At 40.9% G+C, this 22984-nt stretch overlaps 1 protein-coding gene across 3 annotated transcripts in view; it reads left to right on the top strand.

The window, feature by feature from the left end:
- The window catches only part of LRBA (LPS responsive beige-like anchor protein), a 731121-nt gene extending 710997 nt beyond the window's left edge, over positions 1–20124 (top strand). For all 3 annotated transcript variants that reach the window (XM_032332488.1, XM_032332486.1, XM_032332485.1), the window contains 4 exons: positions 4307–4408; positions 7762–7958; positions 11171–11322; positions 18959–20124. In XM_032332488.1, coding sequence (XP_032188379.1) covers positions 4307–4408; positions 7762–7958; positions 11171–11322; positions 18959–19049 — 542 coding nt within the window. In that variant the 3' untranslated portion in view covers positions 19050–20124. The remainder of the gene's footprint in view (positions 1–4306; positions 4409–7761; positions 7959–11170; positions 11323–18958) is intronic.
- The last annotated feature ends 2860 nt before the right edge of the window (positions 20125–22984 follow it).

The raw sequence follows: 22984 nt of genomic DNA, 5'->3' as shown, positions 1-22984 counted from the left end.
TCTTGTGCTGTTTAAATTCAAGTTGGGTTGTTAGAATAGTGTCTGTAAATTTGTACTGATATTTCCAGTATTATGTACTGAGAAAAGCACATCTGTAAAAACTGGTGTGTCCTGGTATTCTTGGCAGGATTTGGGCTGTCTTTAATCTCCTTTGACTTGTTCATCTTCCTTTAAGGCCATCCATAAAGATGCGCCGAGTATCCTTTTCAGCCTTTGGTTAGGATTTGCATCAGTAGTCATAAACCTGCTCTCCGGACAAAGACACCCTTTCCTTTGAAGTAATTGCTCAAGCTTTTCAAAGCAGTCCAAGAAGTCTATCCTCTTTCTCTTTTTATTTTTCTTTAAGGAGAGTTTGAAGTGTAGCCCCTTAAACTAGCAACAAGATAAATTTTTCTCTCAGCTGTATTGAAAGCCATGACGATTTTTCAAGCAGTAAGACTTTAAAAGGTTCTTAAAGGACTCTGTTCTGCTTTATGATCTAGCTTTTGGTAGATCCTGCTATCTCAAAGAGCAAAAGTAAAGACTTCTTGTATCCATTAACTACTGCAAATTTTTATCAAAGAATTAATCTGATATTTTTCATAAGGCTTTTTTTTTTCCCCCTGCTCTTTATTTGGTTTAGAGACTTCAGTAAAAAATGGTGATAGCATTGGGGTCTTTGAAAAAGCACTGTATGGCCAGTATTCTTTTATTTGAGTTGCTTTTCCCCCTTAAGTGTTAACTCTCAGGGCTGGCATGAGGTTGGGATGTGAGTGCTACCATGGCAATGAGTATACATGGTTCCTAGATCTCATTTCTAGACTTTCCAAACAAATATATACAGATACGGAGCAGTTTTGCCTTTCCTTTCTGTAGGAGATTATTGCTGAGCTCTATGATGCTGGATAATAGCGTAACTCCAGAGAAATAGATTGTGTGAGTCACATATAAAGCCTGTCTTCTGCCTCTGATTTTCCCCTCTACCCTTATTCCAAGTGGTCCCCAAAGTATCTGTTGCATTTAAACAGTTTGGATCTGTTGGATTTAAGTCCCATATCCTATAATTCTATTTACTGTAGAGAAATTTTAATATTTAAAACACTTGGTTTATTGGAACTTACAAAAATCCAATAAGTATTTACTGTGAACAGAATTTTTTGATGAGAAAATGTAAAGAATACTCAGTCTGCATAGCAGATAATAAAGGGAATACACACACGGTCTTTAAACAAAACTGGAAATAGCTTTTTTAAGAGGATTTGATATCCCTCCTTATATTCTTGTACATGGATTTTAGGGGCTATTAATGTACATTTCCTAACGGGGAGGGAATGTTAAATAGCACAGTCTTCTTATTGGAAATCCAGCAAGTGTTTGTGAAACGAGTTACCTGGGAACAACCCAGTGGTCATAAGTTTACCCTTATGTTTTTAATTTGTTGTTTTTCTTTTCCTTTCCTTTTTTTTTTTTTTTCTTCTGTATTTCCTGAACTGTCTAACCTGCTTCCTGGATTAGAGAACATTTTGCCAAACTTTGAAGCCAAAGTCCTAGCACTGAACAATTCTTTATTTAGAGATTAGGCTTTAGGAAAAGAAAAATCTTTTTTTTTTTTTTTTTTTTTTTTTTAAGGAAAAGAAAAATCTTTTACAGTATTGAAATCATGCAATATGTGTATGTCTTCTGACTTGGGGAGGGAGAAATGATTGGTATAGTGTGGATCATTGGAAACTTCTATTTCGTAAGGAAAACATACTTACAAAAAATCTTAATTGTGAGTTTACAAAAAAGAATGTTTTTGTCTTAACCCACTTTATGGGCTTAATCATGAGGCTTCCTAAACTCTAACTTTACAGTCCTAGAAAATTCTCAGTGTTTCAACTTTTACATTAAAGAAACATAATTAGCAATCTTCTTACTTCCTCACTATGTCCCTGAGAAAAAAATCTTAGACCTAGAAAACAAAAAGTCAGCACTGACATGCTTAAGTGACAACATTTTCTGGGTCCATTATCCATCTGTCTTTGTTTACTTTGGCTCACACTTTAGAGTGCTTTCAGTTGCCATCAGTTTTCCTTCAAACTTTCATTTCCCACTAAGGAATTCCAAGACAACTCAAGTTAAAACACAAACCTCCCTGCCTCAATAAAATAGTAACTTATGAAAACAAAAAAGGAACCATCAGATTGAAGATGTATTCCTTAGAGCTTAGTGATTTTAATTCTTGATTTAAAAAGATTGCCTATATATATATATATATATATATGTATATATACATATATATATATAAAATTAAACATTAATTTTGAAAATAATATTGTACAGTATTTTGTAGAATGTAGAGCATCTTGGGAAAAGGGGAAAGCGTGAATCAGGACTTAACTCTAGGTAACTTTTTAAAACACTTATTTCTAATTTTTGTGGCAAAGCTGATCCCTAACAGAAAGTTTAGTAGTTCAGACTTGCTTACATTATGTGCTTCTTTTCTTAAAAAAAATCTCCCAAATTTATGTACTTTTTAAGGAAAAAAACCTAGTTCTTATAACAAATTCTTCCTGGTTTGCAAAATGTCAAGTACTTTGCAAAAAGTACAAGAACTTTGTAATTAAGGTGGGTTTCCCTCAAAGTTTCTAAACTTTGAATCAAAAGAAACCAAGCCCCTTATTCCACTTGCCCCCTTGCCTTGTACTATGTCATTTGGGATCTGCCTCTGTCACGAAGCATGGAAGCCGGTCCCAGCGTCTGGCTGCATGGGGCACAGCCAGCGTGGCGCAGAGTTTGACGTGACAGCCCTCCACTTACATCTCATTGCAGAAGTACTCAGAGTCACCAAAAGCTGTGAGGCATTCTGTGGGGACACAGCTACACATTTTGTGCCACAACAAATGCACCGTAATACTCCTTTGTAACGGCTGGACTGCAGGCTTCCGTTGAAGTGGGGCAGGAGGCACATAAACTAGGGCCCTGTCTCCATAGGAGACGCCTCCCCTGTTTTTGGTCATGGATCTCTGTGCATTCAGTATAAGCTATTTTCCTTCCTCCCCTCGCCATCCTCCCAGGAAAACACAGGCATGTACATATATTTTGCATGAAATTTCAGAGACTCCACTGGGACCCATCACAAAAACCACTGCGTTGGAAGTTAGTTTAATTTTTTGACAGCCAGTATTTGCCTTTCCAAGGACAATAGGTTTCTGCTGGATATTCCCTGACCTACCTGAGAGGATAACAAGTTGTTCTTTTCTAAGACTTTCACAGCTGGTGCTAGAGACCTTCTTCTGGGCACATTTGCCTCTTTTAGGTTACATGGTATCACTTAGCAATCTTCCTGTGAAACCAATCCAAATCGAGGAAATCGAAGTGTGCTAATAGAACACTGCTCTCTAGTTCCACTTACAAAGGCTTTGTGTGTCTTTGTCTTTAGAGACTATAAAAGTGGAGGACTAGCGTGGTCTGAAAATTGTATTCTTCAGGCTAAATATGGAATTTGGCTTATCCTTGCCAATTGGAATGAATCAAGCCACAAATGAAGCCTATTACTGTCTTCTTTATCTGAGCCGGGCCTGTTTGTGGTGTGGGTTCCTTATTAACCAGTGTTGTGGGGTTTTTTTGGGAGGGAGGGTTGGGGACAGAGATACAGGATGACTTCTATTGTGAAAATGTCTGGAAACATCTTCCATTATCTGGATACTCCTTCTCTGTTAGCCTTTCCTCATCTTCCTCCACTAGTTTTCAGTCACGATCAGAACTACATGGAAGAGTTTGCTCTATTTCCCCTCTGTTCTTTGAACCACAGAAAATACACTGTTAGATTTCTGTATTAAGAAAATACGTAAGATCAGTAAATATGCATTTAAGAGAGGGGTTCCTTTGAGGTATCCTGTCTTAGTTCAGACTGTCTTTACCACAAGATCTCAGGATCCCATGGAAAAGGAGGGGGGTGGGGCTGCCTTTCTTTGAAATGTGGATCAAGCCAGAGATACTACTTTTATAATCATCCATCTATAAATCCTCTAATTGAGGGGCTTATATTTATATTTGGGAAGTATCTGAGTCATTCTACAATGCAGATTTTTGTCTTACTTTACTCTGTATTTTCAATTCCTGTTGCTTGATAGTCTTGTAAGGGTTGGAAATTTGGCAACTGGTCTTCATACTCTAGCATATAGTTGGGATTTAGTGCTAAAATAGGGTTTTTGGACAGATTTCCAAACTGGGATTTAGGTGTCACAGGAATTAGGAACAAATTGTTTGTTATTTAAGTAGAGGGAGCTGAGAGAGGTAACCCCCTGCCTGAACTTGATTTGTTTTTATCTGTTTCTGCCTAAAGGTGAGACCACCACTCCTCGAGCCATTCTAACAGGCCACGACTGTGAGATCACCTGTGCTGCCGTCTGTGCTGAGCTGGGCCTGGTGTTAAGTGGCTCCAAAGGTAAACCCATGGTGCCCTCAATAAAATGTATGCGTTTTTTGGTGTTTGGCAAGGATGGATTTGGTACTTTTTTCTCTAATCTGTGCTGTCCATTATAGTAGCTCTTAGCCATGTAGGACTATTTGAATCAACTAATTACTTATTGAATTAGTTAATTACTTATGTGATTTAACTACATAAAGTTTAAAATGCAGGTCCCTGGTGGCACTAGCCACTTTTCAGGTGTTCACGCCTCACACAGGACTGTGGCTACTGAACCAAACAGCATAAGTACAGAACATCTGCACTGTCACAGAGAATTGTGTTTCACAGCATTGCTCTGACGAGGGAGGTGGGGACAAGGAACATCTTTGTCTATTTGTTTATTCCTCTGGACTGCGGGCTGGGTTCCATCTCACACCTGGAGGGAAACTGACCTGGTCTGTTTTAACTTCCAAATCTCAGAACAAGGCAGGATCCAGGATGGCATTGAGAGTGGAGTGGGAAGACACTTGAGCTGGTTCTCCTGGGGGAGGTCTGCCCTTGCCATGTCATCATATATTTAGGCCAGAGTTATCAACCACAAAGCAAGCTTTCAAAGAGGACACACAACAAATCAGGATCTGACCTGGAACAGAGCTGTTTTGAATCCATTGCTTATTCCATTGCAATAGTTTATCCATCTCTCTGTCTCTCTGCCCTGAGCTGAGGTCTGAACACACAAAAAAGTACTATAATCCTATCTTTGAAAGTTATCTGATGGGGATGCATTGAATATTTGACTCACCTTATCTGTGTCTCGAACTATAATACTTAGTCTAGCTAACAAGACTTATTAAATATTAAGAGGATTGTATTTAAAAATTTAGTTGGTCAGGGCAGTAAAATAATGATACCAGGAATTCTATACCTACTAGATTTTTTTCCCCTTCTTATATCTAAGAATTTCATATATCCTGAGCAAATAGAAGTTCTTAGACTATACAGGATCCAAAATAGACATGGGGCGCCCTGCTGGCTCAGTCAGTAGAGCACGAGATTCCTAATCTCAGCGCTGTGATTTTGAGCCCCACGTTGGGTATAGGGCTTAATTAAAAATAAAATCTTGGGGTGCCTGGGTGGCTCAGATGGTTACGTGTCTGCCTTCAGCTCAGGTCATGATCCCAAGGTCCTGGGATTGAGCCCCACATCGGGTTCCCTGCTCAGCAGGGAGTCTGCTTCTCCCTCTTCCCCTGCCTCTCCCCTTGCTGTGCTCTCTCTCTCTCAAATGAATAAATAGAACCTTTTAAAAAAAAATTTAAAAAATGAATAAATAAAATCTTTAAAAAAAAAATAAAATCTTAAAAAAAACACACAAAAATTAGACATACAAAATGAACCTATCACATTAAAGGTCATCCTTGCTTTGCATGGTAGTGCAGAACCATATGAATGACCACACAAGCTAAAAGCCATGTGGAGTGATCATAACAGTCAGTGGGAGACATTTGGGTTGTTTCATGGTTTTTAAAATTATTTTGTCAAAACATTAAAAATTTGCTTACAGAGTTTTTTACTCACACATATAGGCACAAAAAATCCCAGTTAAACTCACATTTACATAATACACTGTAATTTAAAACTTTAGAAACATTGAAAATTGAAGTGTTTTCCTCATGAGAAACTTATCAAGAGTACAACAGTGCTTGCCTTCTTTTCTTTGTAGAACTTAAGATAAAAGAGCGAGAACCTTTTCTTTGATTTGAGCAGTTGTCATGCTCCTTTCTGTGTTTTGGTCAGCTTCCCACATTTTATCTTCTGTGCATTCAGTGTCATGAAACATCTCCTTGGGTTCCTTTAAAGTGAAGTTCTTGCTGGCATCACTTCTTCTGGGACATCACCGTTTTTGTTACAACCCCTTTTCTAATCTATGTCAGTAAGTTCACCTTCAAGGATGTCCTCTGGCTGCATGTCTAAATTCTCAGCAATGTCAGCGTTTGCAGGATCAGTTCTTTCTCCTGTAACCCCATTTATATTCAGTACCAAGTTCAGTCTTGGCTTTATCACTTTTCATTTCCTTCTGGCCAGTAGTCCCTTTTGGTGGTCCATTTCTGTAAAGTGTCACGTGGGCTTCTCACTGGAGATGAGGAAGCAGCACAACCACACATTTAGCTCTGGGTGCACGGACTGAGGGACAGACCGTCAGCGACCTTTACTGACAGCCTCTGAGGGAAATGATGTGGTTGGTTCCTCGTGATGCACTTCTGTTATTTACCTATTCATTTTGTGGACTGAGAAGCTAGTCACAAAATGTGAACTTTATGCAGTTAATGTGAAACCTGAAGTTTGAAGTGTGGTGAGGGCCTGGTGTCCTTTAGAGAGTGATCATGGATACTCACACATGCTGGGACCGCATGCACGGGAGAGGCTGCTAGTATGTATTTATGTTGAGAACACAAAAAGCCTATAAACTCCCTGAGTGGTCAAGAAAAGTAGAGAACCTGATTTTCAAAAGGTCATGCTCTTAGTAGTCCTGTGGGGGTCAGGTCATAAGTCCCCGTAGGCCTGAGTAATTTAGCTTGGAGATCAGCAGGCCTTATACTCGTTACCCCTCTTGTTCGACTTAGACATCTCTTAGAACTTACTTGTCACACAGGTGGTTTTGGTTACCTCTTCCTTCTTTACTTTACATGTAGCAGGCATTCAATAAAAATGAAAATGCTCTGATGTGTATGCCTTCCCCAGTAGCTCCCATTCTCAGGCAGCTCAACCTGGAGGTCAGTTCGGGGAGTTGGAAGTGTGGGTGCTGCTCGCTTTGGGGGCAGCCAGCAAGTGTACTCACTTGCAGAAGGATCTCTGGGTGAATTTGTTGGGGGTGGAGTGGGGGGGAGTGGGTGGACTGCCAGCAACGTTCTTTCATTGTAATGGGCAATAGGAGGGAAGAAGGCTGAGGCCTCCCAAAGCTGCTCTAATGAGCTGTCCTCATGCTGGCCCACAGTGCGACCACTGCTTTGGGGCCCCTGTGACATGCAGGCAGAGCTTCAGCCTGAGCTTGGTGGCAGTCTGTCCTTTCCAGAAGCACCTCTAGGATTTGAAATTTGTCCTGTTCCTTTCTTAATGCATTGTGTTTTTATCATTTCTTGGCATAATGAATTTCATAAAGTAGCTTCTCTTGAGGAGAAGTGAACTTGAATTATATGACTTGTCTTTCTCCTCTCCCAAGTAGAAGGTGGGATCTGGCCAGCATGAAGAGGACATTGTTTAAAATAACATATAAAATACATAATTTTTAAAGGTTTGCTACAGCTGTTTGATCCTGTTTAATCAGTGCTGAAGATTCATTTCATGTTTGTCATCATTTAAAAAAAAATTATCTTTCGTTTCTCTTTTCTCAGAAGGACCATGTCTCATACATTCCATGAATGGAGACTTACTAAGGACTTTGGAGGGTCCTGAGAACTGCCTGAAACCGAAACTCATTCAGGCTTCAAGAGAGGGTCATTGTGTCATATTCTATGAAAATGGCTGCTTCTGTACATTCAGTGTCAACGGGAAACTTCAGGCCACTATGGAAACAGATGATAACATAAGAGTGAGTACACCACAGACTTTCCACCCTTCTAGATCTTGACCTAGGTAGTAGGTGAGGAGGGAGAGGGTTCGCTAGAGAGACTTCTAGCCTTTCCACGCTGTAAGAAAATCACCAGGTAGCACTTGCACGGGGCTCGTGTATTCACAGACCATGGCGTGTCACAGCTGTGGTGACAGCATCGCCCAGTCAGAGCACTCTGGGCACGACAGCACACAGTGAAGCCAACCTGGGGGCCTTTCAATAGCATTGACCAGCTTGCTTATTTGTTTACTCTAAGAAAGTTACCTGTACATGATTGTTTCCTATTTTCTGAGTACCGAAGCTAAAATAGTGGATTCCACCTAAAACTAAAACTGCTCTTCACACTCGAGTAGGTGGCTGGTGGGAGTGGTAGGGATTATGATGACTCAGGGTTAGCGTCTCATTCTAGACTTGACTTCTTCTTGAGTAACAAGGCCCACAATTAGCAAGTTAAGGGAGTTGGGCTTCCAATTATGATGTGACTGAGGCAGACATTTATTCCCTTTTGATAAATGAGGAATGATAGTGCTAATGGACCATTTGGAGTCTTGCTTCATTTTCAGGACATGATTCCAAAAGTTATTATAGGTTGAAGAAAACAGTAAAGACTGCTCTTTGGAGAGGCTATTTTTTCAAGGTCCTCCTTTTCTCACTCCTAGCCCTCTGGGGCAGCTTAAGATAAAATGAAGCTGTGGTGTTCCCGTCATTTTCCAGGATGAGGTTGGAGGTGCATGTGAACTGTGAATGGTGAGGGGACTCCGGACATGTCGGGGTATGAAGAGGGTCGCAGAGGCCTCTGCCCTCCCGGTGTGGCTTTAAGCTAGCTCTGGACAATATTCATTGCCCTTCCTGACCCAGGGCAGCTTACAGGACATAAACTGTCAGTTTCCCAGACCTAATCTGATCCCCCTCTGCTATCAAGTAAACAAATCCTGGGGTCAGGAAGTATTAAGAAACAGTAACCCTAAATACAGATCACGTTGATGAAATGACGGGCACTTGCTACTTCTCTATCTCAGCATTGATTTCTTCTGTGTCTTCTTCATTTCCCTCTGTGAATTTTCCTCACTGTATTTTGACTGTCTGTACCACAAAAGCATGCACTCCTACTTTTATTTTTCCCTTCCTTCCCATAATACTTCATTTAAACCAAGTACACATCAGAGGATTTTCCTTTCCTCTTTTCTTTACAATAATAATGTTGATAATCTGTCACTTTGAGTTATGATTATACTGTCAGCAACACTAATAAATCTGTAAAATAATTTGAAATCCCTTGCTGGCTAAAACAATATCTGTGGCATTTCAGTTAGTACCGAAGGCTCTGGGAAGTTCCTTGAGGCAATAGTAAGGAGGCTTTCTGCAGACTGTTCATACACACATGCTTTTCCTCTCTGCCCTAGAGCCATTGTTTTTTTTTCCCCCTGTAATATTTCCCACTGGATTTTAGGCTTAAACAATCCATTGCCTTTTTCCCAGCACTCCTGCACTTTATCATACTAACTTGCAAGTGGCGACTGTGTGATTAAAACAAGCTTGCCTAAAATGAGCGCTGTGTGCCATGGCTCAAGAGACTGACGCTTTCACAGCTAACTGCCTTGGGGAGGGAGGGAGGAAGAATAAGAGACATCACAGAGCAAAAATCTCCAGCTCCATCCTGTAGTCTGAGCTGTATTAGGAAAGGGGACCATGGAAACAAATTAGTCATCAGCTCAGACCAGAAATGAAGTTTCTTTGAAATACCAAGAACCCTGCAGGCAGGCAGCCTGGGGAACCTCTGTGCTAATCAAGGCTTCCCACCTGTTTTTATTTAGATGCCAGATTGTTCGGTGGCATTTGGTTAACGTATCACAGCACATCAGCTAGGCAGTGTTTAGATGTCTTAATGAGTAACTTAAATTAAGTGGGCAGCCGGTACAGAGCAGCAAAGTTATTTTATCCTAAACAAAGGAGAGCCACCATTTCACCCGTAGGAACTCATTTATTTTCTTTTGCTGGGGAAGCCTTGTTTTAGGTCGTGATCATGTCCAGCAGACTGCTCTGGCCACAGAAACCAGTGCAGCTACGGCACAGTCCAAGGCACTCCGGATTCCAGGGGGCAATGACATGTCTCCGGGGCCCCTAAAATCTCCAATCTCTACCCCACCAGGATGCCGAGGAGAGGAGCTGGAGTTAAGAACTCTGAGTTAATTTCAGAAGTTAGATTTTTTTTTTCTTTCTGACTTGCTAGAATAATCTGTCTTCCCATATTCACTGTCCAAGTAGGCATAGGATTACAGGTGTTTACACTTTCTCTGTAAAAGGATAAAAAATATTTTAGGCTTTGCAGACTCTATATTCTGTTGCAGTCACTAGTGAGAGTGACCATAAATGAATGGGTGTGGTTATGTTCCAGTAACCCTTATTTACAGGCGCTGAAATTTGGAATTCATATAATCTTCATATGTCATGGAATATTATTTTTCCTCTGATTTTTTTCCAACCACTAAAATGTTAAAAAGTCATATAAAAACAGGCAGTGGTCTGTATTTGGCCCCATTTACAGGACTGAAGAGCAAATTTCATGTCTGTACTTCCTGTTCGGTACTGGCGGGAAGCATTCAGTCCTGGGGCAAAAGGAAAACGCTTCACCTGGGGTTTAGTCACCCTGGAAGCTGGTTCCCTAACCACCAAGCTATCTTCCTAACTGCTGTAAAAATCCAGCAGGCCTAGTGAAGGTATTAAAGCTCTTGGTCTTCTCCCACGGGGCTGTGGGCCCAAAAGCAGCATGTTTTAGCGGAGATCTGAGGGCAGCTAGCACTGCCTGCCCAGCCTAGTACAGAGTGGGCTTAGCACACCCGCAGTACAACTGGAGAGATGCCAGGAGGCTGCTCACTTTAGAATGCTGGTCCCAGTTCACAACATACACCATTTAAATAGTATTCACAGAGCTGGAAGACTTTGCCACCTCATCTTTAAAATGTGAAAATTAAAAAAAGCAAAACCTCAAACACTGCCCAGCTTTGTCCATTTGCTTTTTGAAAAATGGACAAAGTTTTCTGTAATTTCTGATTTCCTATAACCTTCTCAGGAGCACACATGCCCTGTCTGCCTGCCTTGAGTGGCTGCATGGAGGAGGAATGAAACACAGGGCGGGAGCCAGGGTTCTCCTCAGGCCACACCTCTGCTGACTATTGCTGGGTCTGTCCTAGGCCATCCAGCTGAGCCGAGACGGGCAGTACCTGCTCACAGGAGGAGACAACGGTGTGGTCATGGTCTGGCAGGTGTCTGACCTCAAGCACCTCTTCACCTATCCAGGCTGCGATGCTGGCATCCGGGCCATGGCCCTGTCTTACGACCAGAGGTAACACTAAAATCATGGTCTACTGATGGGGATAGTAAAAACCGGAGGGAATTTATTTAAGTGGGCTGATGGATAGACTGGGTTGTGGGGATCACCTGGGCAATCAGAAAAGCCAGTGAGTGGCACCTGGGTGGCTCGGTCAGTAAAGCATCTGCCTTCCCTCGGTAATAATCCCGGGGGCCCAGGATCAGGTTGCATACCTGGCTCCTGGCTCAGTGGGGAGCCTGCTGCTCCCTCTGCTGCTCTCTCTCAGATAAATAAATAAATAACCTTGGGGCGGGGGGAAGCCAGTAGGGCACCTGGGTGGCTCAGTCATTAAGGATCTACCTTCAGCTCAGGTCATGATCCCAGGGACCTGGGATCGAGTCCCACATCAGGCTCCCTGCTCAGTGGGAAGCCTGTTTCTCCCTCCCCCACTCTTTCTGCTTATGTTCCCTCTCTCACTGTGTCTCTCTCTGTCAAATAAATAAATAAAATCTTTCTTTAAAGAAAAAAAAAAGCTAGTGAATATTGGTTTTTTTTTTTTAAAGTGTGATTTTCTTTCCAAGATTGTCACTCATGGGCAAAGGCTGAATTCTCCATCAATAGACAGGTTAAGTAACAAAGACTGTAATTACATGGCCATAAAGTTTTTTATATTTCTCAGAGTACTTTTTCCTTATAATAAAACTTTAAGAGCTATAAACATGTTTAATATAAAATACCTGTATCTCTGTCCATGAGAATTCTATGGAGAGATTTGCCTTCTTCCTAAAACCTTCCAAGTGATAAATTTAGGGGAGAATGTCTTCAATATCTTATTTCTCCTTAATATACGGTCACAGATTTTAGTTCCTAATTTTTTTTATTGGGCTATACACATAAAATTTACCATTTTTTTTGGTGTACAAGTCATTGGCATTACGTATATTCATACTGTTGTACAACTACCATCACTGCCCATCTCCAGTTTTTTTCTTTTCCTAAGTTTTTCATCATCCCAAAGACAAGTCCTCTCCCCCTTAAACACTAACTTCCCACTTTCCCTCCCAGAGCTCCATCCAGGTTACCTCAACTCCAGTGTCTGTCTCTATGAGTTTGTTTCTTTTAGGTACTTCGTGTAAGTGGAAGCATAAAATATTTGTCCTGTTGTAGCATGTATCAAGCTCATGCTTACTTAAGGCTGAATAGTACATGCCACTTTACATAGCCATGCATCTACTGACATTTTGGTTGTTTTCATCTAATGGCTGTTGTGAATAATGTCGCCATGAGCATTCACATAACAAATACCTGTTCAGATTCTTGTTTTCACTTATTTGGGGTAGATAGCCAGGAGCGGAATGAATGGTTGAGTCATGGTGATTCTATGTTTAACTTTTTGAGGAACTGCCAAACTGTTCTCTGTAGGGGTTGTACCATATTACATTCCCACCAGCAGTGTACAAGGGCTCCAATTTCTCCACATCTTCACCAACACCTGTTATGTCCTGGTTGTAGTTTATTTTTGTTTTTAATAATATCCATCCTAGTGGATGTGAAATGGTCTCTTACTGTGGTTTTGAGTTGCATTTCCCAAATGACTGGCGGTGTTGACTTTGCACTCTTAATAGTGTCCTCTGATGTGCAAAAGTTTTAAATTTTGATGACTTTTTTTTTTTTTTACTGTTGTTGCAAATGCTTCTAGTTTATCTAAGAAATCACTGCAAAATCCAGTGTCATAAAGCTTTTCCCCTATGAGTTTGAGTTGTAACACTTATGTTTGTGTTTTTTTGTTTTTGTTTTTGTTTTTTTTAAGATTGTTTGTTTATTTGACAGAGACACAGCAGGGGAGGGAACACAAGCAGGGGGAGTGGGAGAAGGAGAAGCAGGCTTCCCACTGATCAGGGAGCCTGATGTGGGACTCAATCCCAGGTCCCTGGGATCATGACCTGAGCTGAAGGCAGATGCTTAACAACTGAGCCACCCAGGTGCCCCTTGATTTAGTTTCTGATCCATTTTTAAGGGTCCAGTTTTATTCGTTGGCATGTGGGTTATCAGTTTTCCGAAAACTATTTGTTGAAAAGTTTGTCCTTTCCCGACTGGATGGTCTTGACACTTACCAAAAATCATCTGACCATATATGTGAGTTCATTTCCGGGTTCTCTATTCCATTGGTCCAAATGCCAGTACCAAACTGTTTTGATTACTATAGCTTTGTGGGGAGTTTTGAATTCATGAAGTACAAGGCATCTGATTTTTATTCTTTTTTTTTCTTCTTCTTCTTCATGATTGTTTTTGACTATTTGGGGTTCCTTGAGAATCCATTATGAATTTTAAGATGGGTTTCTCTATTTCTGAAAAAAAAAAAAAAAGTGGGGGGTAGGAATTTTGGTAGGGATTGGGTTGAATGTGTTGATTGCTTTGGCTACTGTTGTCATTTTAACAATATCAAATCTTCCAGTCTGTGAACACAGATGTCTTTCCATTTATTTGTTTTCTTTAATCTCTTTCAGCAGCATTTTATAGGTTTTTTTTTTTTAAGATTTTATTTATTTGACAGAGATCACAAGTAGAGGGAGAGGCAGGCAGAGAGAGAGAGAGGGGGAAGCAGGCTCCCTGCCGAGCAGAGAGCCCGATGCGGGACTTGATCCCAGGACCCTGAGATCATGACCTGAGCCGAAGGCAGCGGCTTAACCCACTGAGCCACCCAGGCGCCCAGCATTTTATAGTTTTTAATATAGAAGTCTTTCGCCTCCTTGATTAAATTTATTCTTGAGTATTTTATTCATTTCATTGCTATTGTAAATGGAATTGTTCTTAATTTCCTTTTCAGATTTTTTTCATTGTGCATGTACAGAAATGCAGCTTATTTTTGTGTTGTTTTTATATCTTGCAACTTTGTTGAATTCATTAATTCTAACAGGTTTTTGTGGAATACTTAGGATTTCCTACTTATTAGGTCATGTCATCTGAAACTGAAATAATTTTACTTCGAACTTTCCAGTTTGAATGTTTTTTATTTGTCTTGCCTAATTGCTCTGGCTAGGAATCCCAGTACCGTATTGAACTGGTAAAAGTGTTTATTTTTGTCTTGTTTCTGATAATAGAAGAAAAGCTTTTAGTCTTTCACCATTGAGTATGATATTAGCTGTGGGTTTTTCATAAATTCCCTTTATCGTGTTTATGTACTTACCATCTATTCCTAGTTTGAGTACTATCATAAAAGCATGTTGAATTTTGTGAACTACTTCTTATTCATCAATTGAAGTGATTATGTAGGTTTTTCTTAGTTCTGCTAATGTGATGGGTTTCATTGATTTTTGTATGTTGAACCTTTGCTGTATTCCAAGAGTAAACCCATCTTGGTCATGGTGTATAATCCTTTTAATATGTGCCTGAATTAGGTTTGCTAATATTTGTTGAACACTTTTGTAGTAGTATTTATAAGTGATATTGGTCTGTAATTTTCATTTCTTATGTGTCTCTCTGGGTAACACTGGCCTCACTGAATGACTTAGGAAGTCATTTCTTAGGAAAACACTTAGGAAGTGTTTTCTTATCTTTAGTTTCTTTTCTTTTCTTTTTTAAGAGGAGTAAGAATTGGTGTTAATCCTTCTTTAAATGTTTGATAGATTTCACCATTGAAGCCATCTAGTCCAGGACTTTTCTTTATTGGAAGGCTTTTGATTATTCATTCAGTCTCCTTAGTGGTTATAAGTCTATTCATATTTTCTATTTTTGCATGATTCAGTTTTGGTATAGTTTGTGGGTTTTTGTTTGTTTGTTTTAAAGATTTTTATTTATTTGATAGACAGAGAGAGATCACAAGTAGGCAGAGAAGCAGGCAGAGAGAGAGGGGGAAGCAGGCTCCCCGCTGAGCAGAGAGCCCGATGCGGGACTCAATCCCAGGACCCTGAGACCATGACCCAAGCCGAAGGCAGAGTCTTAAACCACTGAGCCACCCAGGCGCCCCTATAGTTTGTGTTTTTAAGAATTTTTCCATTTCAGGGGCTCCTGGCTGGCTCAGTTGGTGGAGTATGCAACTCTTAATCTCAGGGTTATGAGTTCAGGCCCCAAGCTGGGTGTAGAGATTTCTTAAAATCTATTTATTTTTAAAGATTTTATTTATTTGAGTGAGAAGAGAGCATGAGTGTGGGGAGGCGCAGTGGGAGAGGGAGAAGCGGACTCCCCACTGAGCAGGGAGCCCAGCATGGGGCTCGATCCCAGGACTCCAGGATCATGACCTGAGCCAAAGGCAGACACTTACCAACTGAGCCACCCAAGTGCTGCTAAAATCTTCAAAAAAACAACGAAAAAGAATTTTCCCATTTCATCTATTCTATTTGATCTAATTTGTTGGCATACACAGTTGTTCCTAGCATTCTCTTATAATCATTTGTTTCATAAAATTGACAGTAACATCTCTATGATTTTAGCAGTTTGAGTCCTCTCTTTTTACTTAGTCAATGTAGCCAAAAGTTTGTCAATTTGGTAACCTCTTCTAAGAACTAGTTCTTGGTTTTCTTGATTCTTCTCCCATTTTTTTCTATCCTCTATTTTATCCCTACTCTTATCTTTATTATTTCCTTCCTTCTGTTAGCTTTGAGTTTAGTTTGCTTTTTCTACTTCAAGGCATAGAATTAGGTTACTAATTTAGATCTTTTTTAATGTATGTATTTATAGTTATAAATTTCCTTCAGCATTGCATTAAGTTTTGGTTTGTTGTGTTTGTTTTCATTTGTCTCAGAGTCTTTTAATTTCTGTTCAGATTTGTTTGACTCATTGGTTGCTTAATTTCTATATATTTGTGAATTTTCCAGTTTTCCTTCTGTTATTAATTTCTAATTCTGTTTGATCAGAAAAGATACTTTGTATGACTTTTAAATTTATTAAAACAAGTTTTGTTGCCTAACATGGTTTATTCTGGAGAATGCTCCGTGAGCACTTGAGAAAAATGTCTATTCTGCTGTTGCTAGGTGAGTGTTCAATATATGTGTTATTTATTTTTGAGAGAAAGAAAGAGAGGGAGAGCACAAGCCATGGGGAGAAGCAAAAGGAGAAGCAGGCTCCTTGCTCAATCCAGAAACCCTGAGATCATGACCAGATGCTTAACCCACTGAGCCACCCAGGTGCCCCTAAGTAGATCTTATTTTAAAGTAATCTCTACACCCAGAATGGGGCTCAGACTCACAACTCCGGGACCAGGAGTTGCATGTTCTACTGACAGAGCCAGTCAGGTGCCCCAGGTCCACTCTGTGTGTGTGTGTGTTTTTAAAGACTTTATTTATTTACTTGACAAAGATCACAAGTAGGCAGAGAGGCAGAGAGAGAGGGAAGCAGTCTCGTCACTGAGCAGAGCACCCAATACGGGGCTCGATCCCAGGACCCTGAGATCATGACCTGAGCCTAAGGTGAGGCTTAACCCACTGAGCCCCCCAGGTACCCCTCCACTCTGTGTTTTTGTTTTGTTTTTTTAAAGAGTTATTTATTTGAGAGAGCACACAGAGGGAGAGGGAGAAGCAGACTCCCCACAGAGCAGGGAGCCCTGACTCAGGGCTTGAACCCAGGACCCTGGGATCACGACCTAAGCTGAAGGCAGACACTTAACCAACTGAGCCAGCCAGGCACCCCTGTCCCCTTGGTCTTTAGCATTCTTTAGGTCCTCTATTTCCTTCTGGTGATTTACCCACTATTGAAAGTGGGGTACTGAGATCTGCAACTACTACTGTAGAAAGGGTTTTCCCTTCCATTCTATCAGTTTGGGCTCCATAGAACTTGGGGGCTCTGATACATGGTACATTTACGTTTGTACAGGCAGACTTTATTTTATTGTGCTTTGCGGATACTGTTCTTTACAAATTAAATTTTCTGACAACCCTGTTTTGAGCAAGTCTGCCATTTTTCCAACAGCATTTGCTCGTGTGTCTGTCCCATTTGATAATTTTCACAATATTTCAAACTTTTTCATTCTATTTATTATGGCCATCTGTGATTACAACTTGGAGAATGCTCAGGTGATGGTTAGCAGTTTTGAGCAATCAAGTCTTTTTAATTAAGCTATGTACATTTCTTTAGACGTGCTATTGCACAGGTAAGAGACTACAGTGTAAATATACACATAACTTTTACATCCACTGGGAAACTAAGAATTCATTGACTTTATTGCAGTGATCTAGAACCAACAGAGTATCTCCAAGGTCTGCCTGTAATTGCTCTATCTTCTTGATAAAGTGACCTTTTAACTGACATACAGCATCCTTCTTTGTCTCATCTCCTAACAGATGATGAGTTAAGCCTACTTGGTCTGATAGTAGTATCGCCGCTTCAGCTGTCTCATTAACTATTTGCATGGAACACCTTCTTCCAACCTGTGACTTTCAGCCTTTGTCTTCAGATCCAAAGCGACTCTTACAGACAGCATATAGTTCGGTCACATTTTTTATCCACTGCTCCAGTGTCTCTTGATTGGAGAGTTCAGTACCTTTACAGTTAATTACCAATAAGACTTACTTTTGCCATTTTACTATTTGTTTTCTATGTGTCTTAGAGGGTTTTTTTTTTTTTTTTTTGGTCTGTCGTTTCCTCCTTACTGCCTTCTTTGTGTTTTTTTTTTCTTTTTTTTTCATAGCAGCACATCTTAGTTCCTAATTTTGATATGAACTAGTAGGAAGGATACCAAAAATGACATAAAGACTGGTCCTACCAGACCCCTCAGAGTGAGGCCTAAGACAACAAACTCCTCTAAATTGTTCATCGCTCTGCTCTGGAGTTGCCCCTGCGCCACCTTCTCAGGGACAGGAGAACACACAGCAGCAGCTCCTGTCTTCAGTGGTCCTTTCAGTGAGTTCACGGTCTTATGAGGACTAGGGTCCCCCCACCCCCTGCCCAGACCTTCTGCAGAGCAGAGCTCAGCCCAAACTGTGGTCAACACTTGTGTGCTGCTTCCCCCACCGGCAAGTACTTGGTACCTCATATAAAAGGTGAAAGGCAGGGGCACCTGGGTGGCTCAGTGGGTTAAAGCCTCTGTCTTCAGCTCAGGTCATGATCTCAGGGTCCTGGGATGGAGCCCCGCATAGGGCTCTCTGCTCAGCAGGGAGCCTGCTTCCTCCTCTCTCTGCCTTCCTCTCTGCCTACTTGTGATATCTGTTGGTCAAATAAATAAATAAAATCTTAAAAAAAGGGGGCAGGGAAGGCACAGCAGAGGGAGTAGTCCTGGCATCACATGGTGACAGATGGGAGCTACACTTGAGAACACAGGATAACGTACAGAGTTGTAGAATCATGTTGTACCTCTGAAACTAACGTACCATTGCATCGCGACTAGACTTCAATTTTAAGTATATAAAAATAAAAGCCAGGACCAGCACCCCTGCTCAGAAATGACCAAGTCTAGCAGGTGTTAGGGACTCCTCGTGCACATGCTGGCGGCACGTTCAGTAAAAAGGCAGGCTGTGCTGTGATCTTCGTGGAGTTTTGGAGGTGGCATTCTGAGCTCACTGAGTGCTGTATCCTAATCAGTCATCAGAAAACGCACCGTGGTCCTCGCAGATTGTTAGGTTTGACTGCCATCTTCTAGATTGACCTTGTAGATTCAGGGAAGGCAGTTCTTTCTTTAGGAACAGAACCCTAGGAAATAAATAGATTTGTAAACCCGTCCTTCTCTTGGTCCTCCCAGGTGCATCATTTCTGGCATGGCCTCGGGAAGCATCGTCCTGTTTTACAACGACTTTAACCGGTGGCATCACGAATACCAAACCCGCTATTGACAGTGACAGCTGCGTGGCAGCCTGGCCCCCAGCCTCAGCGGGGGGAGTGATCGGGAGCAGCTTTCTCTTAGAAGTAGCTATCACATGTGAATGTAACTTAAATTTGCTCTAAGAAGCAAAATATTTTTTAAAGTTAATTGCTATTTTTGTAGATTTTGCTTGACTTTTTTGGGGGGAATAGCAAAGCAGAAAATTGGCTGCTGGGTTCTGTAGTTTAAAAAATCTATATTTTTAGTCATAATGAGAAGTCTATTTTCACCAATTATGGAAACATACAGTGGAGCAAGTAAACCCACTTATTCTAACTATATTATGAAAAACCACTTCCCTTTATCTATAATCTTGAGAAATACATGATTTTAACAATAGGGAAATGAGTTACAATACTGGGATTGGGAATTTTATGCTGTACTTTGGGTCCTGCATTTTTCCAAGCAATCGTGCTTCTTCAGCACTGAAATTTCTGGGATTTAAATAGTAATGTTTAAATTATGGTAAATGTAATTTAAAACATCTCAATGAATTATTTCTATCAATATTGTTGAAGCATGCTTTAGACCTAGAAAATTATGGTTTGGGGGAGGTTCTTTTATTGTATGGTTAACATAAAGGATCTAATGTTATAGCAAGTGTGAAGTAGTTACAATGTTTTATTTACAATGTTTTCCTGAGATGTTGTCTTCATCGCACACCAAAATGAAATGATGGAAGGACTCGTGGGCTCACAACCTTTGTTTTTCTTTTAAAGTGAATGTAAGAACCAAAGCTCACCCCAGAGGTTTGACTGTCCCAGGGCACTGAGGCAGAGCCATCAGCCGGGCTTCCCTCCCCCACCCCAGTCTGAGAACAGAGGCAAATGAGGTGCTGTAGTAAGCAACACCCATCTGACCTTCTCTTTGTTACTAAGTATCTTCACCTTCCTTTGAGTAGCAGTTTGTACTAAGAAACATGTTATTTTGGTGTTGTGTAATTCTACTTTTCTAGCAGACTGCTGTGGAAATCTGTGAAAAATATTTGAGAAAAGGTCTGTATTGCATAAATAAATTCTTTGTAAGTTGTGAACTTCGAGTTGAAACCAGCATTCCATCTCTTTCTCTTGCACTTACCTAAAGGGGTCCCCTCCTATTTTCCAACATTTAGCTCTTCTCTCAAAGCAAAGATTTGGAATGGAACAATCAGTTTGACAGAAAAATTAAATGAAATGGCATTTGAAATTGAATTTTTCAGAATATCTTTTCACTTCTACTTTAAAACATTAATGAAACAATTCTCCCACAAAGAAAATGTCAAACTCTGGTGTCATCCCAGATCTTGAACAATAACCAACAAGAGACTTTCTTGAAACAGGAACTTGGGTCGTCTTTGGCCAGACAGCTCCGTCTTACTGAGACTTACGCTGATGAGAACACTAGACCTATAGCTAAGATTCACCGCTGTTTTATAAAACCATTAAGGAAAAAAAAAAAAGTCAAATGTGAGAATATCCATTTTAGAGAAAAGAAAAACCCAAGTTACTGGTAAATTAATTAAACATCCTCACTGCTGTTACCCCCTGATATTATACTTTGAAAAGTTTAGGGAAAATGGTAGAATTAGGAATATCTACATCCTATGCCAAGCATTTGATACTTTGAATTACCCCATTTTTACAAGCTTAGAGCAAAATGAATAAAGCAGCTTCCTCTTGGGCCTAAGAAGAAAATTGGTGCCTCCAATGCCTTTATGTGTTTTAAAACTTACAACTATGGAAAATTAGCCAAAACATAAGTAACATATTATTTACTTATGTATTCCTTTACTCATAAAACAAATATAGCTGGTGTCAACACAAGGGCTTCTTAAGGACAGAATCTGTTAACCATATTTGTTAGGATTTATTCAACATTGATTTATTTTAACCAACGTTAGCTACTTAAAAAACCACACACACACACACAAACATTTCTTCAAATAAATTTAAACCAATAAGAGGAAAAGAGTCAAAGCCGCGGTGGTTTGGGACTAAGCTGGATGACCCGCGCAGATGAGGCGGGGTGGCACGCTCGGAAAGTGGCTGTGGTTGGACGTGGGCTGTGTTCCCTCTACATACAGTAATTTACAGCTGGTTTTAAAATGCACCGCCTCAAGGAATTCAGATTTTCCTCCCTGATAGTATCGATTCTTACTGAAATGCCACCAATCAAGTCCTCGAGGCTCTGTAATTCAAGAAACAGCACGCTGGATCTCTGGGAGAAAGCAGACGGGCTTAGCGCATATAGGACATGAAAACTTGACAGGCACACTGATACACACTGATGGATGACTCCCTCTCAGATGAGAATCTTACTCCCCAGAGGACACCAGACATCCATAAATAAATATTCTAATACATTAATTCAATAAAAGGAATGATCTTGTCCCCTGAAACATTTAGTTCTACTGATCAGCCTACAGGACAAGAGGATTCACAGTGACCTGCACAGGAATGCTAAGATGCTGCATGTAGGACATGAGATAGCTTGGAACCTGAGGCTGCCCTTCTCCATTCAGCTCCAACGGCAGAGCAGACCCCGAGGGCCAGCGGCCGAAAGACAGACAGACAGACACACACACACACACACACACATACCCCGGGGCCATGTGCACCCCCCGAACTGTCAGATGGCCAGTGGGATAGCAAAGCTGGCGAGGGTCAAGTCTGCAGGAGATGGCCAGGAATTCCCCATTCAGCCAGACAGCACTTCCACTTTAGACCCTTTTCAGCAAACAGAACTGAATTAAAATGATAGACAACAAATCTACCATTTGTAGATTTTAGGGGAGAGATTTTCACTAGGTACCTGATAGCTTTTTCCTGGACAGGATTTCAAGAGCTCCTGGCCATACAAATCATAGACCTGGTTTCGTCCTTCTCCTGCACTGCCCTGCTCACCCTCCATCAGTGCAAAAGGACACAGATTCCTTCTGCATGCACACGGGATGGAGAGTCCTACCACTGAGACTGGTGGAGAAGCTTGGCCGGTTCCTGGGGTACATTACAGATCATATAGTAGCAGCCAGCCCCCCATCCTCACCTCATCATGTGACATCACATTTGGCCAAAGTGTGTTCACAAACAAGAAACAAGGAGGACGAGACGTGAATCTCAAAACCTGCATAAACTGTGGATCAACAAATATTTCTCCTTGGCTATCTCTGCCCCACTACTGGGGAAAGAAGAGTTGTTTTTTTTGTTTTTTGTTTAAGATTTTATTTATTTATTTGACAGAGATCACAAGTAGGCAGAGAGGCAGGCAGAGAGAGAGAAGAGTGGGGGGAAGCAGGCTTCCTGCTGAGCGGAGAGCCTGATGCGGTCTCAATCCCATGACCCTGGGATCATGACCTGAGCTGAAGGCAGAGGCTTTAAACCACTGAGCCACCCAGGCACCTGAAAGAAGAGTTTTCTACTTCAACTAGGAGAGGAACCAGCCTAACGACTCCCATTTTTGTAGCAGAAGGAAGCTGAGAATTTTAAAAACTTCCTACACTACAAAATGGAAGGAAAACACCATAATATAGCAAATCAGTAACAAAATACAAAAAAATTTGTTAAATTTTCTTTTGTCTCTTTTATTTCCTCTCAGATATGTGGGCAAAACAGCTTTTATATTTTCCCCATGAATCAAATCTATATATTCATTTAAAGAGTCGAGTCCATGATGCACATTTTGGGTCCCCCAAAGTCATAAGATCACTATTTAAAAACCCAAGCCTATTACTAATGACACTGACACATCACTCCCAGCCTTCCCTGCTATGAACCAAAAATGCAGATTGCTCAAACCAAAGGACATCACATTTTTCTAATGAAACTTAGCGTGGTCTGGCCTTTAGGCAAGCTGTCTTCTGGAGACAGCCAGGCTCTCCAAGAAGGGAAGAAGGCAGTGCACAAATGTTCCTATGAATTCTGACACCTC

The sequence above is a fragment of the Mustela erminea genome, chromosome 2, assembly GCF_009829155.1.
Source record: "Mustela erminea isolate mMusErm1 chromosome 2, mMusErm1.Pri, whole genome shotgun sequence".
NCBI lineage: Eukaryota > Metazoa > Chordata > Mammalia > Carnivora > Mustelidae > Mustela > Mustela erminea.
The sequence above is the reverse complement of the archived record's forward strand: the minus strand, read 5'-3'. Positions and strand labels throughout refer to the sequence as shown.